The 17,567-nt window shown below is 40.9% G+C and overlaps 3 protein-coding genes across 4 annotated transcripts; 1 reads left to right on the plus strand and 2 right to left on the minus strand.

Moving 5' to 3' along the window:
* Positions 1–923: 923 nt before the first annotated feature.
* On the minus strand, positions 924–3,945 carry LOC135640604 (protein BYPASS1-LIKE-like). 2 transcript variants are annotated; one of them, XR_010497394.1, is made up of 3 exons: positions 2,525–3,945; positions 2,357–2,434; positions 924–1,230 (listed from the first exon to the last, which is right to left on the minus strand). XR_010497394.1 is itself a non-coding variant. In XM_065155229.1 (2 exons), the coding sequence occupies exon 1, from the start codon at positions 3,713–3,715 to the stop codon at positions 2,540–2,542; it is 1,176 nt and encodes a 391-aa protein (XP_065011301.1). In that variant the 5' UTR covers positions 3,716–3,945; the 3' UTR covers positions 2,298–2,434; positions 2,525–2,539. The 2 variants fall into 2 exon arrangements, 1 of the variants encoding a protein (XP_065011301.1); XM_065155229.1 differs by lacking the exon at positions 924–1,230 and having other exon boundaries at positions 2,298–2,434.
* A 1,072-nt stretch (positions 3,946–5,017) lies between these two features.
* LOC135640603 (protein WHAT'S THIS FACTOR 1 homolog, chloroplastic-like) lies at positions 5,018–8,372 on the plus strand. The gene is made up of 2 exons (XM_065155227.1): positions 5,018–6,560; positions 8,235–8,372. The coding sequence occupies exon 1, from the start codon at positions 5,288–5,290 to the stop codon at positions 6,548–6,550; it is 1,263 nt and encodes a 420-aa protein (XP_065011299.1). The 5' UTR covers positions 5,018–5,287; the 3' UTR covers positions 6,551–6,560; positions 8,235–8,372.
* LOC135640605 (histone H3.2) lies at positions 8,127–8,794 on the minus strand. Its single transcript, XM_065155230.1, has one exon. It carries the CDS (start codon positions 8,712–8,714, stop codon positions 8,304–8,306), a length of 411 nt encoding a protein of 136 aa, XP_065011302.1. The 5' UTR covers positions 8,715–8,794; the 3' UTR covers positions 8,127–8,303.
* Positions 8,795–17,567: the final 8,773 nt, after the last annotated feature.

The raw sequence follows: 17,567 nt of genomic DNA on the forward strand, positions 1-17,567 counted from the left end.
ACCTTTGTGCATGTGCGAAGGCGGAGGTCTCTCACTAAACGCCCAGGCGAGGAGCCCCTTCCCGAAGGAAACGATGACCCCGTCCCGATCGAACCACCGTAATCGGCTACCTCAACAGTCTCGAGAAACGTCCCAAGGAGATCCCCCGTCATCCGAACCCGAACCAAGCCGCGTCGGCCCCGAGGCCACGGCTTAAAGTTGTTTACACCAACAAGTGTCGATTTGGATCTACCGATTCAAAATCAATTAATTCAGTTCAGTTAATCGATTTATAATTTTAAATAATTTAAAAAATAAATATTTCAAATGAAATGATTCAATTCAATCGAATCGAATCGAAGATATAATAAAATTTGCTAAATTAAGTCTTGATTTGTAAAATTGGACTTTTGGATCGATTTGATTAATTAGTTTAAACCAATTAAGGGTTTAGAATAACGAAGTCAATCGAATTAATATCCTTTTAAATTAAAATTGATTTGATTCAATTTGAATCGATTAATCGAATCAAATAAATATCTCCCAAATCAATCAAAATTATTTATAATCTTCAAAATTCTTGCCACAATGTTATTAATTAATAGTTACATCATATCGGATTGAAGACGCAAAAGCAGAGTGAGAACCGCCATCTCCTCTCCTATCCACCATAGAGTAACGGAGACATTATATTTTGGGAACAAAATCGATTCATGATCAGACCACCTGACTCGATTTGTCCTACAATCGACATCTCAAAACATTCTCTGAGTGATGGTAGAATGTTTCAGATTATACCGATGTCGACAAGAAGTCGTCTCCCAGCTTTGTTGTCGTAGCAGAGCAAATTGAGACGAGGTTTCGGCTTCAGAACCTGTCTTCCATCAGTGCAGATCGAGACACAAAGGTAAAGCATGAAATGACTCAATCATCAACGACAGTAATTTGATCTCAACATCAGAAATTATAACTTGTATTTGAAATATAGAGGATTGATTGTCCATAAGTAACAGAGGACCAAACAAGATGCTGTTTAAGGTGCATACATATCCACAATAAACAATTTCAAGAACATAATGATCAGCCTGTTGTAGCCACAATAGTCCATTATAATAAATTTGATTATACAGACAGACAAATTTTCCTTGAACACCAAGGTCAGTCTTTTAATTGATTCTTCATCATCTCTAAATATGGTACGGAGTAGTAGCTCCCACAAAATAGAAGGCTCCTGCTACACTCCACCACACCCTAAAATCCATCAACTATTAAACCATTTCCGAGATGACGGACGAACATAATTATAACAATATACAAGTGCAGTGACAACCAGCATTAGCAAACAAACTTTCTATATCACAATGCACACTCTAAATTTAGAAATATATGGTACTGGAGGATTAAGGAACCACATTTCGCATTATCAGCAAGCATAATTCAACCTACCTGATCTGATATTGATGGATTTCAATATCACCAAATTACTTCAAATTCAATACAATTTATTTGCAACAACTATATAAACGTTACTAATGAAGAACGAATAATTAAGTTTTCCTTCTCTTCTCTTTTGACCATTTTTTCAGCATGGATTTCTGCATATAAGTACTAAAGAAAAAACATAGGCAAAAATGTACGGAACTACTAAGCCCTGAAAACTAATTTGAGAGTTCTCAACCGAAGAGCTTCACAGGGACCGAGGTCCTCCGAACACACCAATTACTTGGATGAGGGAAGAATCGTCGAGCCAGGAAACAAGGTGGATCACATCGGTTCGATGTGAGTTGAAGAATACAATGCCTTCTGCAAATGTTGTCCAAGTGGTGCCATCCATAATCCAAAAGTAACCCTTCAGAAGTGTTGAATCTCCAGACAAGAACATTCGAAAAAGGGAAAAAGCTTTACAGAGGATTTCTCATTGCATCGTTTAGCGATGTTCATTGGTGACAAAATAATGCACCAAAGCATTGCATTCCGACCTGTAAGTCTTGGTAGGCCTTCCTGTTTTAAAAGACTGCAAGTATAGTATAGCCCTTTTGAATATGATTATTTACAGGCCATAAAATTGTAACCACAAGTATCGACTCTATACTGCACACATGGCAGAACAGATCAACTACCGTAAAATCTGAACTCCATAAGACAACTACTCTCCAAGCCAAACATCCAAAAAACAAATCCATCCAACATATAATTAGACTATAAATATTTTACGCATCAGAGACTTAAGTCAGTGAATGCTTGAATAGCCAAGTAGATTTGAATAGCCCAAAACATGTACACCAAAGAAGCAAAAACATAACATCAGAATCACAAAATTCAACAACCCAAACCTTTCTTTATACAGAATGCAATACAGTAAATACAAGAGCATTACCTGCTATACTTACTCGTGGAAGAGAACATTTCATCTATCTCTTGGTTCTTTTCATTAGCAGGCTCTTCCGTCTCTGGCCTGTGAACACATGCAGCCCAGAAAGCCAACTTGAGAAAGGTTATATAATATACCATCAATGTTGTACACTTAGTTTCATTACAAGGAAACCTCGATACGATGATGTCATTCGACACCATTTAAGCAATCCAACCCCTCTGTGCGGCTTCGTATGATCCGAAGGAAGACTTCCCTGACCAGACGCTCCAATGGATCAAGACCCTCCTTCATGGCCTCGCAGACTTGGGCCAGCTCCTGCACCCCCTGCCTCACCTCCATCTCCTTCTCCTCCGCCATCGGGAGCTGAACGGCATCTATCAGGTCAATCAAGTGGTGGACGCACTTCTCGATCTGGTGGATCTCCTTCAACAGCCCAATCGAGTTCTTCTTGTCCTTCTTCTTGGACTCCTCCACGATCCTCTCGTGGAGAGACGTGATCGAGGCGGCCCAGAGGTAGCTCCGCGGGACGGAGAAGTGGATCTGGAGGCCGCGATCCTGACAGGGGATCGCCGCCACGAGGGCCCACATCACGAAGAGGAGCACTAAATTCATCGTGAACACAGGCACTGCGAGCCCGGCCGTCTCCACGACCTCGTGGCCACGAGGTGCGGCTATATTGTTCCCGATGGCTTGAAGCTGCCGTGACGCGGACCAGGACCGGGAGACGCTCCAGGAGAGGGAGCGGAAGTGCGAGCGTCGGCCCCCGCTCGACGAGGAAGAGGAGCCGCTATGGCGGCCGAAAGAACGGTTGCGCTGGGAGAGGACGGAGCCCGAGTCCTTCTCGTCGAGCATGAGGATGGCGAGGTCGCCGAGCGCCTTCTTGGCCCGGCGGAGCTGCCCCTCTCCTAGTTCCCGGTGGTGCGGGCCGAGGGCCACGATCACGATCTCGAGGTGCTTCCGCCACTGCCGCAACTGATCGACGCCATCGCGCACGGCGTTGCAGACGTCGAGCGCCTTCACGGCGCGCTCGAAGAAGTCGGACACGAGGCGGTCCATCAGGGCCGGGGGCCGGCGGTGGCCGAAGAGGATCACCCGGAACTCCTCCTGGCAGACGAGGAAGGTGTCCAGGAGGCGCCGGACCCAGGATATGGAGAGGATCTCGTCGCCGCCGCCAGCGAGGTCGTGGAAGAGATCAGCGACCTGGTGCTGGAAGGCGTCGAGCTCCCTCTGCTCGCCGGCATCGATGTGGTGGCGATGATGTGCGTCCATCGGGTCGGCGGCGTGGTCCCGCCGCAGGCTCAGGAAGGAGCGGCCGGTGGACGCGAAGGGGGCCGACGAGCCCTGGAAGTCCGCGGTGGGCATCGTCACGCCTCCAAGTCCCCCCACACCAAGACCATATGCATCAGGATTCGATCAAAGCCAGAGTGACAGATATTGGAGGGAGAGGGGGAGGAGCGAATCCGATCGACGGAGGAGGTCGCGAATGGCGGATGCCCCCGAAACCCTAGTGGTCCTCCTTTATCGTCATGGGAAAGGGACTCCTCTCTTCCCCGCCAGGGGGACCACGAAATTATTCCTTCGTTGATAACTCTTTAACTACCTCCTATTTTCCTAATGGTAAAGCGAAGAGACGAAGCGGCAAGAGGCGGTTACTGTAACCGCAGATTTGGAGACTCTCCCGTGCCACGTGGAGCTGACGCACATCATCTCCGCAATGCTTTGACGAAACTACCCCTTCCTTTACGGTCTTTTACAGAATTCAAGCCTACCTTGGGAACTCAAGAATGGGTCCGCGGACGAACCCACGAATCAGTGGACCCCACATAAGGGTGTGGGCTCGGCAGAACGAGCGGTGAATGACTCGTCCACGTCACGGCAGAGAGCTATTCTTCTCCCTCTTTCAAGGGACGTCGGTGAGACGGATAATCCGCAAACACGTGGAGATTACGTGGGGGATATATCCGCGAGAGAGAGGCTAATTAAAAGATTAAAATGTATCATTAGACCCTTTCGCCATCGACCGTCCGATTGAGCGTCGGTCGGGGACGGACGGTCTTGATGCCTGGGACGCATCAGAGCGATCGGTCGGCATCGCGGAGGTTGGCGTCGCGCACGTAGGGATTCCATCACGCTGACGTCGGATGAGGCATTCGAGGCGGATTATTACAATATGAGAATATATTTATTTACGTGAGGATACCACCGTAAGTGAACACGTAAAATTATAAATAATACATATAATGAATGGTCAATATAAATCGAATCATAAATGCCCATTTGGAAGTTGTTTTCCGATATTAACTTCCCCAACGAACTCCTAATTAAATCGCCTAATCCGACTTCAACTTCTCTCCTGGAAATTTCACGACTTGGGACACAATCTATGGAGAATGCAGTCCCGAAACATGGAAGGAAGATAAAGTTCAACCAACCATGCATTAGCTTATTGGCTTTGATTGGGTTGATGTTGATGTGGCACCGGCGGCAGTAGCCACAACCAGATGTTACAAAGCCATAGGAAACGGAATGTTCAACTTGGCTGGGCAAAACCAGCCATTTGGGTATGTCTCAAAAGCCACCATGACATGCTTAAAAGAATACTAGAGAGGTCCACTATGTCGTGCGAATTGATCTGCATGTGTGATCATTTATGGTCCAACATGATCTCGTGAGACCTTATGGCATGTGCCACAGTCTTTCAATGTAACGGATCCGATTAATCCACCTGTCGGTTGGGGGTTTCAAAACATTGATTTCGAGATCAAGAAGAAGAAGAAGACCTCGACTGACGCTCCTCCGATGGGTTGGTGGTGTGGGCATATGTCTCTGTGGGAATGTGGGCTCATTGGGCTTTTGTTTGTTTCTAAGTAGCTCGGTCGTTTTTGGACTGGGCCTGTTTGTGATAAGGGTTTGAGCTCCGGGCGAAGCGTGGCCATGGCGGCCAAGCGGGTCGCCGTCCTTCACAGCCTCATCCCGAACCCCCCCGGCCTCGCCGGTCCCGATCGCGTCCCGGAGATACTCCTCCTCCTCCGCCGCCGCCTATGGTCAATGAAGAAGGACGCCTTGCTGGAGGCGGCGCTCTCCCGCAACCGCCGCTGGATCGTCAACAACCAGATCAAGAACTTCCTCCTCCGCTCCCCCGGCCGCACCGCCACCGTTCGCTCCCTCCAGAAGCGTTTCAAGACCTTTGACCTCCAAGGCCGCGCCCTCAACTGGCTCCGAAAGTACCCCTGCTGCTTCGACACCTTATCCGGCCCGGCTGGCCCCGACGGCGGCGGCGGTGAGGAGCTTCGCTTCACCTTCTCCAAGCGCATGGCCGCGCTCGTCGACGAGGAGGAGAGCGTCAAGGAGGCCTCCGAGCCCGCCATGGCCCGGCGGCTCGCTAAGCTCCTCATGCTCTCCCGAGACCGCCGCCTCAACGTCGTCAAGCTCAACGAGCTTAAGCGCAACTTCGGCTTCCCCGACGACTACGTCCTGCGCCTCATTCCCAAGCATCCGGAGATCTTCAGGATAATCAACCGCACTGGGCGGCAGAACGCGATGGAGATCGAGCTCCTCCGGTGGGATCCCAATCTCGCGATCTCCGCCATCGAGGCCGCGGCCATCGATCGCGGAACTGAGCCGCGGTACGTATGCTCGTTGCCGGAGACCTGGTTCAAGACCCGGGAGAAGTTCGACGAGTTCAACGACGCCACGCCGTACGTCTCGCCGTACTCGGAGGACCGGACGGAGTCAGAAAAGCGGGCGGTGGGGGTCGTCCATGAGATCCTTTCGCTGTCGCTGTGGAAGAAAGCATCGATCCTAAAGCTGGAGCACTTTAAGAGGGAGTTTGGATTGCCGGTGAGGCTGAACCTATTGTTGCTGAGGCATCCGTGCATCTTCTATGTGTCGAACAGGTATAAGATTTATACGGTGGTCCTCAGGGAAGCATACAATGGGTCGGAGCTCAAAGATAAGGACCCGTTGGTGGTGGTGAAGGATAAGCTTGGGGAATTGATGCAGGAGGGGCTTCACGAGTACAATCGGAGACGGCATCTAGCAAACTTAGGGAAGAAGAGGAAGAGAGGTGAGATTGACTTGACACCGAAGAAGGAAGAAGATGATGAAAATGAAGAGGAAGCTTCGAGACTGGACACTGTTGAGAAGAGGGAAGAGAGGATAAGGTTTTACAAAGTGCTCTTCGACGAGAAACCATGATGAAATGGAGGTATGACTGCAACCTTTCTTGTATAATTCGAAATTAATGCCTTTTGAATTGAAATGTGGGATAGTGACCATCTGTTACAATTTGATCGTCGTTTATGCAAATGCCTTAGTTCATGATTATATGTTGCCATTCAAGTATTGTCATCCTAGTATGCTTAGAGGACACATTGTTATGTAGATAGGAGTGAGTCTCCTATTTTATATTTATAGTGACGAATCGATTGACTTCTTATCGAGTGGTAGAACTAATGTGCCAAGCATCCAAGTAGGTCTCCCTCCTTGCCAATCATCAATATAGGTAATGCACCTGGTCGTTTTTTCTTCAAACTATATTGATAGGAGTTCTTCAGGCTCCTTTTCTAATGGTTTATGCTGACAATTGCATTGGATTCTTATTCATCGAGCGATAGAACTGATAGCACATGTATTTCTTTGTTCCTGGCGTCATGAGATTATCTTTATTTTGTTGTAATAACAACTGAATGACTGTAGATCTGCCACTTTCATCTATGTGATGTACTTATTTTGTTGTGTGTATGTTCATGCATATTCATTTGAAGTGGTTCCCTTTGTAGGAATTTGTCTATTTATGTTTTATAAAGTTGAACCTTTCTCAATGTAACAAAATCATTTCCCTCTTCTTCTTGAGTGTTCTAATAATCATAGAATTTTGAAGGGTTGCTCCATGGTTTTAAGCAAGGATTGAAGTATAGGTGAAATATCATCATGTCAATATAAAGGTGTTAATAAACAGAGAGAGAGAGAGAGAGAGAGAGAGAGAGAGAGAACAAGAAGGAAAATTCTACAGGACTTTTGTCCTTTGATGTTACTCCATAGACCGATTTCTATCCTATTTATTGGTTATTTTCCTTCTGGTTTAGTTTCATCTTAAAACCTTGAATTATGACCGAGTTATTAGTATAACATGTCAATACCATAATCAGCATAGTCTTCCTTTTTATGTTGGAAAGGAAGAATGTTATTAAGCTGATTTGTGTGTTGTATGAATAAGATTGCTTCAAGAAATTGCAATTTAACCGAAGAAAGCAGCAATCATAAATAAGGTTGAAGTCACTTTACTGTTTTAATTCTGGGTAGAGTTCTTCTCCCTCTTCTGTACCATTGCCTCATAGTGAAGCTGATGATCATTAGTGATACTTGAGAATTGATATGATCTGAGTGATCAACTGATAATCTCATCTATGGCTCACAAGGAGACTTCAGATAATATGGATTTCATGTCAAAATTAAATTAGTAGTAATTTAATTTATATGATATGGATGATCAACTCATGACATCATCCACTGCATTTAATTAAAATTAAGCATCTTCTTCTTGTGCCATTATGCATGAATAAAAAATAGAATTTACTGTATGTGCATTCTGTTTGACTAAAATGGTGTTGGTTCAGATTGGATCAATATTACGCGATTATGTATGTGCATTAGTATATTACACAGTCAATATTATTCTGTATTTGCTGGTGGACCTGTTTTCCTTTTTGGTTTCTGCTTTCACAGAACAAGCAAAGCAATATATTGATCTACAATGAGCAAAGCAACCAAGTTGTGCTACTAAACCTCAACTTCATATATTGATCATGCGACAATGTTAGAACTAACGACTACAAACTTACAATAGGAAACATAAACTGACGTGGTCGACATACTACAGCTTTCCTTTCCCCATCCCATCATCGCTACTAGTGAAACAAACGGATGGAGGAAAAGAAGAGAGAAGCGCTTAAGCCCGCTCGCCTCGGATCCGGCGAGCGAGCTGGATGTCCTTGGGCATGATGGTGACCCGCTTGGCGTGGATGGCGCAGAGGTTGGTGTCCTCGAAGAGGCCGACGAGGTAGGCCTCGGCCGCCTCCTGGAGCGCCGCCACCGCCGAGCTCTGGAAGCGGAGGTCGGTCTTGAAGTCCTGGGCGATCTCGCGGACCAGGCGCTGGAAGGGCAGCTTCCGGATGAGCAGCTCCGTGCTCTTCTGGTACTTGCGGATCTCCCTCAGCGCCACCGTCCCGGGACGGAAACGGTGTGGCTTCTTCACGCCGCCCGTCGCCGGGGCCGACTTCCGCGCCGCCTTCGTCGCCAGCTGCTTCCGCGGGGCCTTTCCACCGGTGGACTTCCGGGCCGTCTGCTTCGTCCGCGCCATCGTCGAATCGGAACGAGGAGGCTAACAACACTTCTTGGTCGCGGAGAGCCGTAGGCGGATCGAGATGAGATGATGGGGTAATGGGCGACGGAAGGGCGGGTATTTGAAGGGGTGATCGAGGCGGGGAAACGTGGAATTCGAAAAGATATTGGGGGATTTGGGTGTGTTATCGAAGCGGGAGTTCTCGTGGATCGTCGGATTGGGGTTGCACGGACGGTCGAGATCTCATTTACGAGGACCACGCGGATCGCTCTCTCCTGCAGCACCACACCGACCTATGATGCGCTTAAAATAGACAGCGGATCGGATTCGTTAAATCGGATCCAAATACCCCTTAATTTGATCCGAAACAAATTCAGAAAAAAGAAAATAAGTGATCGGAAAAGTATTACGATGAATCCTTTGCGTGAGTATCGATGTGATATCCGAATCAATCTCAATGATAAAACTTACCTTCTTTTTTGACATCTGAATATTTTAATTAAAGATTATCTCTTCATAAAATATTTTATTTATTTAGAGATTACTTTTTATAACTTATATATCTCGAAATACTAATTTGAATATTAAAAAAATTAAGTCAAAATTTATTTTCGATTTCGATCTTTGTACGTATAATATTTTAGGACTCGATGTTTAATTTTATGAGGATGTCAATAACATTTTCTCATAAAAAAATCAAATCTTATATTGGATTCAAATTGTACAATATATTATATTTTTTAAATATTTACATAAATAAATTATTAAATGTTGCTATACATGAATGATTACGAGGGTGGTTGCTTATAACCACACTTTGCTTAAGTGCAGAGGTTTCTCAGAGCTAAATTAAAGTTGTAATGATGAAGATATAAGTCTCGAGCAAGCCTTAGCATTGGACTTGTAGATTCATAGCACCATCATGACTAATGTCAAACAGGTCTTTCATTGTCACGACCACAATGGTTATATAGTTCGTCGATGGAAATGTAAAACCTAACAACATAAACCTAAGGGGATAAATTATGGGCTCATGTAATGATCGGATTTAAAGGAATAATTAACTCATCGAATTGATAAGTTTAATTACTTATCCAAAAATACTTAAACTAGAATTTATAGTAAATTATTTTATAATGTTTTCATTGGCTTAATTTTTTATCCATATCATGTGATGTTATTATTGGACTTAGACTTACTTGCACAGTAGTAGAATTTAATTTTAGATCATGTTTTGATCTAAATCTTGACCATGATGTCAAATTAAGAAATAAAAAGATATAATTCCTTATTTTAGTTTCAAGTTGTATATTGAAGTGCTATCTCCAAAGTTAGTCACTTAGTGATATTGAAAATGACGTTATTTAATCTGATCCCTACGGAGAAGCATGTCAACTTGGCTTGATATACTAACAAGTTGGATGAGAGTCAAGACTTCGAGCTGAAGTCAAAGTTGCAAGATGAAGTTCTTGATTTATTGAAACGGGGCTTCTGATCCACTGAGGTCCTCAAGCACCCGAGTTCCGTGCAATAGAAGAAAAATATAACGTGAGGTTTTTCGACTTAGATATGTTGGACACCAGAAAAAGAATATATATATATATATATATATATATATATATATATATATATATATATATTCTTTTTATAATCGAGATTAAAAAATATTTTATGGATACAAATCTTGACATTTCTTTATCACATTCGTATCTATCAGACTTAATTTTATCTATATTTTTGCAATACTTTTACATGTTAATTCATAAAGGATTAATTTTTTAAAAAACTTCTTAGGATGAACCTGTAAAAGAAAAGACAAGTTAAAAAAAATATTTATTCTAAAATTTCATAAATAATCATTTTAACAAATACATGATAGGTAATAAAAATTACAAACATAGACTTCATAAGGTTCGAACAGTTTCACGACAAAGAATGTACGATGGTTCGTCGTGAATAGAAATCCCTATAAGAATGTAAGATGGTCATATCTCTGTATGATTAAGCTCCCCCCTTTATAAGACTCATTGTTACTTGCACTTAAAATTTTTCCTAGGTTGTATATAACTCACATATGCTAATGATCAAGACTTTCATCCGATGTAAAATTTAATACATGCATAGATGACCCTCCTTTGTGGTACCATGACATTCACTCCTTTAATCTATAATACTTATTTTCATCATATTGTTCATCAAAATAGAGCTCTAGTAGCTCTCGATCATACCGTTGTATGATTAAGTCCCTCACGGGACTTCTCTCATGTGTGTTATATTGCCTCGAACAATTCAACTATAATCGACTGTATTATGTTGCCTAGTGATATCTTCATTGTATTCTAATCTTTATGGGATGAACTTAAAATGACATCTTCATGTGTGGCCTCTACTAGCATATCACAAGACCTCTATCACCTCCGACTGTATTCGCTCTTTTGACAATCAACATAAATCCATTTACTCTCGAGTCACTCTCAAACAAAGCACGGCTTTAGGATAGTTCACCGTCTGGCAACTCTTGAAATCCACTAAATTTGTTGAAAATTCTACATTATTATTTGGATCTTGGGCCTTTACCCCTCAACACAATCTTCGCTACGTATTGCTTCTTTCGTAGTAACTCGAATGATAGCACTACAACATATTCTTTAAGAGAATCTATCTATATATCCTCTTGCCTTGCGCTAAAGCATTCTGACCCCAACTTCGCCATCACAAGTATAGTCGTCTTAGTTCCTCTATCATATGCTTCGTCGAGATAAGATGCATGTGCCTCGAAGCTCCCTTTGACTTTGGCATATGCAAGATGACTCCACTCTATTAAAATAAGAGACCCATAAAATGACATTATCTCTCTCTTACCTCTACAAAAGTTTATGTCTTTGACCTCAATTTAAGGTAAGCTTCACACCTCCACTCGATATTCAATCTTCTATTCTACTCTCTTCTTGTGGCCTGGGCACTTCACTAAATTCCACCTAAGTTGCTCTGCTTTTCGGCTTACATTGAGTTGATGGTAGCCTTCATGCCAATCATTTCATAAGTCAGCCCTCCGTTAAGTATGTTCTCTATATCAACTCCAAGTGTACTTTTGTTTCGTATTATCTTAGGTTGCTTCCCCACTTGATCTTGTAATACATCAACTAACGCATTACTTTGTGCTAGATTATTTGATGACTCCTTGTTACTCACTCGGCTCATTGAGCTTTGTGGAAATATTATCTCGAGGTACCCCTTCTAAATATGTGTGGTCTGTTGTATATGATTCTCCTATTGGAGAATCAAGACTTATCCCTCTTAGATATCTATTCTATTGGAGCAAATGTTTTCTTCACATCCTTCCCTCTATAAGTTTTGGAGACCAACATCCCCTTGGACTACTCTGCCTTGCTGAATAAAGTATGTACTATTTTTCTCCCATGAATGCACTTGCTAGATAAGGACTCTTCGCTAATATATCCTCTGCTGCACCCCTCAAGACTTAGCAATATGCTGAACTTACTATATACTTACGACTCGTACGGACGTATCGTTCTCATGCCGAAGAGAAAGCTTCAATGCTTCATGCATTTAGTTTCGGTCGCCTTAGGATGGGAACAGATAATCCATCATCTGTATATAAGCCTTTGCATGGGTACCAAATGTTAGGATCAAGAGCACTAAGAGGGAGGGGGGGTGGGGGGTTGAATTAGTGCAGCAGAAAACTTTCGACGATTTAAAACGACGTTCGTACGATAAAAACGATTTTGGTAAGAAAGCCAATTCGAAAATTACTTTAACTTAAGATCAAGCAAAGTGCAGTTAAAGTAAAGATATGGAGGCAGTTTACAGTTAAGTTAGAGAATATAATGTAAGTGCATACCGAAATACGACATTCATATGATAAAAACGATTTCGGTATGAAAGCCAATTCGAAAATTACTTTAACTTAAGATTAGGTGAAGTGTAGTTAAAGTAAAGCTATGGAGGCAGTTTGCAGTTAAGATAGAGAACAGAATGTAAATGCAAATCGAGATTTAGAGTGATTCGGTCAATCTTGACCTACATCCACTTTTGGCTTCCTCCTCCGATGAGGTCACCGACGTCCACTAGAGGCATTCCTTCAATAGGCGAAGGCCAATCACCCTTTTACAGCTTTACTCCTTTTGACAGGCTTAGGAGACAACCCTTACGGATTTTTCACTCCTCTCTTGAATAATCAAAACTTAGACGAAAAGAGGGAGAAGAACTTTTGACATTTACAACACTTTTGAGCTCTAAAATTCTCACAATAAGATCAAGATTTTGGTGCCCTTTCATGCAGGAAAGGGTGGGGTTTATATAGGCCCCAAACTGGTTTGAATTTGGAGCTCAAATATGTTATCTCGTGGATTTCCGAGGTCCTAGCGGTACTACTGCTCGGAGACCGAGCTCAGGCGGTACCACCGCCTGATAGGGGCAGTACGACCGCCCAGAATTCTTGGGAGACCAAGTCTCCTGGGCGGTGCCACCGTCGGCCAAGAAATCTAGGTCCGAATGGGCTGATCCATTCGGCCCAATTTGGGTATATCAAGGGCCCAATTGCCCCCAAATTAAGTTAATGGGATCACCTCTCATTCCTAACTTAATCTACATGCTAACTACGATATTTAAGACATTAATACTGCAACTTGCTCCGGTGCGTCAATCGCTTCTTCCGACGAGCTTCCGGCGAACATCCGACGAACCCTCGGCGATGCTCCGGTAGACTTGCGATGATCCACTTGGCGAGTTCTGACAAGCTTCTTTGGCAAGCTCCTGAATTTCTCGGATTTGTTCCCACAGAACATTCGACGACCGTCCGGACTTCCATCGAACTCTCGAACCCCCAACGTGATCATGGTCTTGACTCCGGCGTAACTCCTACTGCATGTCTTACTTCCATCGTAGTTAATCCTGCACAACATATGGATTAGATAACAAATGACAATTGACTTCATCATCAAAATCCAAGATTCAACAATCTCCCCCTTTTTTATAATGACAATCAATTGATAACAGAGTTAACCTTAACTCCCCCTATCTATATGTTATACTTGAGATAAGTCATTCTTGAATTCAAAGCCTTTGAATTCAAGAGACATATTGATAAGTTAAGATCGTTTAACCATATCAATGCTCCTATTATGATTCCTATCATAATGTATCTCTCTGAAAATGATGTCAAGGCTTGACATCCATTTTCAGGTTTTACATTTCAAATGTGAAAGATAGTAATCGTAGCAATTCATCATATGGTAAAATATCAACATGTAAAACTGTGATGTAAGTTCTTCATATCTTAACATAATACAAACATTTCAAGTGTATAGCAATCATAGCATTTCATTACATGATAATATATCAATTTGTAGAATTATGATTTAAGCTATAGATATTTTAACATAGTGCAAATATGGCAATAACATAGTGCAAATATGGCATAGTGCAAATATGGTAATCATAGCAATTCTATCACCAATTTATCATATATTTCGGTGCAAACTTTTGATATCTTAACATAATTCAAATATGGCACTCATAGCAATTCTATTATCAATTTATCATGTAATTCTCCCCCTTTGTCATCAACAAAAAAGATAACTATTTAAGCAAACTTTAAGCATAAGTGCGGTAATGATTCATGTCATTTTTCAATAATGAGTGATAGGATACCAATTATATAAACATCTCAAGGAAAATATTATATGGAGATAGCTTACATTAGTTCTTTCTTTTTATTTGTCATTATCTTTTTGCACGAAGGAGGAAAGCCATTTGTGAGCTTACTTGAATGAAGTTAAAATCGATAAGAGATTAAATCACACTTCATTTTTGCAAGGATCAAGATATGTATGTGAATCAAATCCTTACAAATGTTAAAAAATGATCTTCCTTTTTCAAGAAGGAATTCATAAAAAGGAATCATTTCATCAAGTCCATTTCCCGAAAAAAAATATTTTTCACACGATAAATCTACGAGAGACACATTTGTTAATTGATTCTATATATCAAAAATCAATGATATGAAACAAACTCGATATGACATATGCTTATGAAAGCTACATTAAGTCCGGAAGAGAAATACTAAATCATGTTACAATCAAGAAAATCAAAAAAATAAAATTTAACACTTTCATGCATTTGAACATGGTTTTGCTTCAAATCCGGGAGGTTGTTCAACATAAACTTCTTTGGAAATAAAACTATTAAGAAAAACTCTTTTAACATCCATTTGAAATAACTTAAAATTATTATTATTAGCATAGGCAAGGAGCATCCTTATGGCTTCTAATCAAGCCATAGGAGCGAAGATTTCTTCATAATCAATACCTTCTTCTTGGTTGAAACCTTTGGCCACTAATCTAGCCTTGTTTCTAACTACGATACCATATTCATCTTGCTTGTTTCTGAAGACCCATTTAGTACCAATAACTAAATGGTCATTTGGCTTAGGAACAAGCTTCCATACCTCATTTCTTTCAAATTGATTTAACTCATCTTGCATTGCGATAATCAATGAATCATCTTTCATGGCTTCGTCAATACATTTAGGTTCAATTTGGGAGAGAAAAGCGGCGTTGGCATAAAAATTTTTAAGAGAACGTGTTTGAACCCCCTTAGATGTGTCTCCTAGGATTAGCTCTTTAGGATGAGCATCTACATATTTCCAATCCTTGGGTAAGGATGTTTTGGAAGTGGATGCATTCAGGTTGCTAGTTAGAGAAGGGATTTCATTTAAATTCAAAGAATCGAACTTACCATCATCATCAAAATTATTTTTCTTGATTTCAGAAATCTCATTGAAAACAACATGAATGGATTCTTCTATAATTAAAGTTTTTTTATTGAAGATACGAAAAACTTTAGATACCGAAGAATAACCAAGAAAAATTCCCTCATCGGATTTAGCATCAAATTTTCTTAAGACATCTTTTTCATTCAAGATAAAACACTTACACCCAAAAACTTTAAAATATGAAACATTGGGTTTTTTGTTGTTCCACAACTCATAGGGAGTTTTGGTGAGTAAGGGTCTTACTAGAACTCTATTCAAAATATAGCATGCAGTGTTTACAGCTTTGGCCTTCAAAAATTTGGGTAGGCTATATTCATTCAATATTTGGGTAGGCTATGTTCATTCTACTATAGTCATCTACAATAACAAAGGCGTATTTGCTACCTCCTAGGCTTGATGTAGAGATTGATCCGATCAAGTCTATATAGATCAATTGCAGGGGCCTAGAGGTGCTTATTTGATTCTTAGATTTGAAACTACTCTTAATTTATTTTCCTAATTGACAAACATCACACACATTATCTTTGATGAACTTGATATGAGAAATTCCTCTTACAAGTTCTTTGGATGATATTTGAGTAATTAGTTTTATGCTAGCATGACTTAATTTCCTATGCCAAAGCCAAGCATCCTCATTCAAAACCGAGAAATATATTTCATTACAAAGATCATTGATGTCAATGATGTATACGTTATTTTGTTTTAACGCAATCATAGATGTGTTTTTGTGTGATTTTTCAATGATGCAAGCATTAGATTCGAATTTGGCAATATATCCTTTATCACATAATTGACTAATGTTGAAGATGTTATATTTTAAACCATCAACTAACAAAATATTTTTAATAAAGGAGTTGGATTTGTTACCTATGGTTCCTTTACCAATGATTTTACCCTTGTTGTTATCTCCGAAGGTGACATAGCCTTCGTCTATGCTAGTGAACTTAGAGAATTGAAATGGATCTCCGGTCATATGCCTTGAGAATTTTTAACTTGTTAATAAAATTTTAAGATCCCTTTTAAAGAGTTGGGACCTTAAAGTCACGGTCATTCAAGAGGCCAAAGATTTAAATAACTTTCCTCTTATAGAACTAATCGGGTCACTAATGACCTATGAGATGACTTGTAATGCTTATTAAGAGCTTGAAAATAACCTTCCAAAGAATAGGAAGAATATGACACTAAGAACTCAAGAAGATCATTTGAAAGAAAATTCAAGTGATGAGGACTTTGATGAAAGACTTTGCACTCTTAATAAGAAAGTTCAAAAACTTCATAAAAAGAAATAAATTTAAAAATGATACTAAAAATAAAAGGTACCCATTTACCTTTGGGTGCCTCAAAAGCTGATTTAAATTGTTTATCATGTTGTATAGAATTTATCATGGTTCCTTTAGGAACCCAAATCAGTTTGTTCGGACTAATTTTTTTAAATAGACAATAATGCGTTCTATGTCCAAGTTTGCAACAAAAGTTGCATTTGCTTTGATGCCGAACATGTAAGATAGGGCCTTTAATGAAGGTGGTTAGATTTTGGTGAGGACTTTTCACAAATCTGATTCCACTTCTTTTAGGAACGTGACCCTTATTTGTAAAGATCATGTTTAAAGACTTGCTACCAACCTCGAATTTCTTCAAGGTGTCCTTAAGTAGCCAGTTCTCCTTTTGGAGAGTTTCTATATTATGGTATTTTATACATGGAGCTAAACTCTCATGATATTCAGTTTTTAATTTATCAAAATTACTAATAAGACTAGCATGCTCCTTTTTTAACAATTTTTATTTTCTACTAATTGTTTTGTATTCATCAAATAAGTTATGGAAGACATTTAATAATTCATCAAATGATAAATCTGCATCAATTAAATTCGTTACCTCATCTCCGATGGCCATTAGGGCGTAATGAGCAACTTGCTCGATGTTGAACTCCTCTTCTTCGGATGTGCTTGAGTCATCACACGTTGCTTTGAGCGTCTTCTTCTTTGGTGTTCTCTTCTTAGCTTGCGGACAATCACTTTTGTAGTGTCCCAGCTTCTTACATTCATAGCAAATAACTTGGTCCTTTTTGGGTTCAA

Source organism: Musa acuminata, chromosome BXJ3-6 (assembly GCF_036884655.1).
Source record: "Musa acuminata AAA Group cultivar baxijiao chromosome BXJ3-6, Cavendish_Baxijiao_AAA, whole genome shotgun sequence".
In the NCBI taxonomy this organism is placed as follows: Eukaryota; Viridiplantae; Streptophyta; class Magnoliopsida; order Zingiberales; family Musaceae; genus Musa; species Musa acuminata.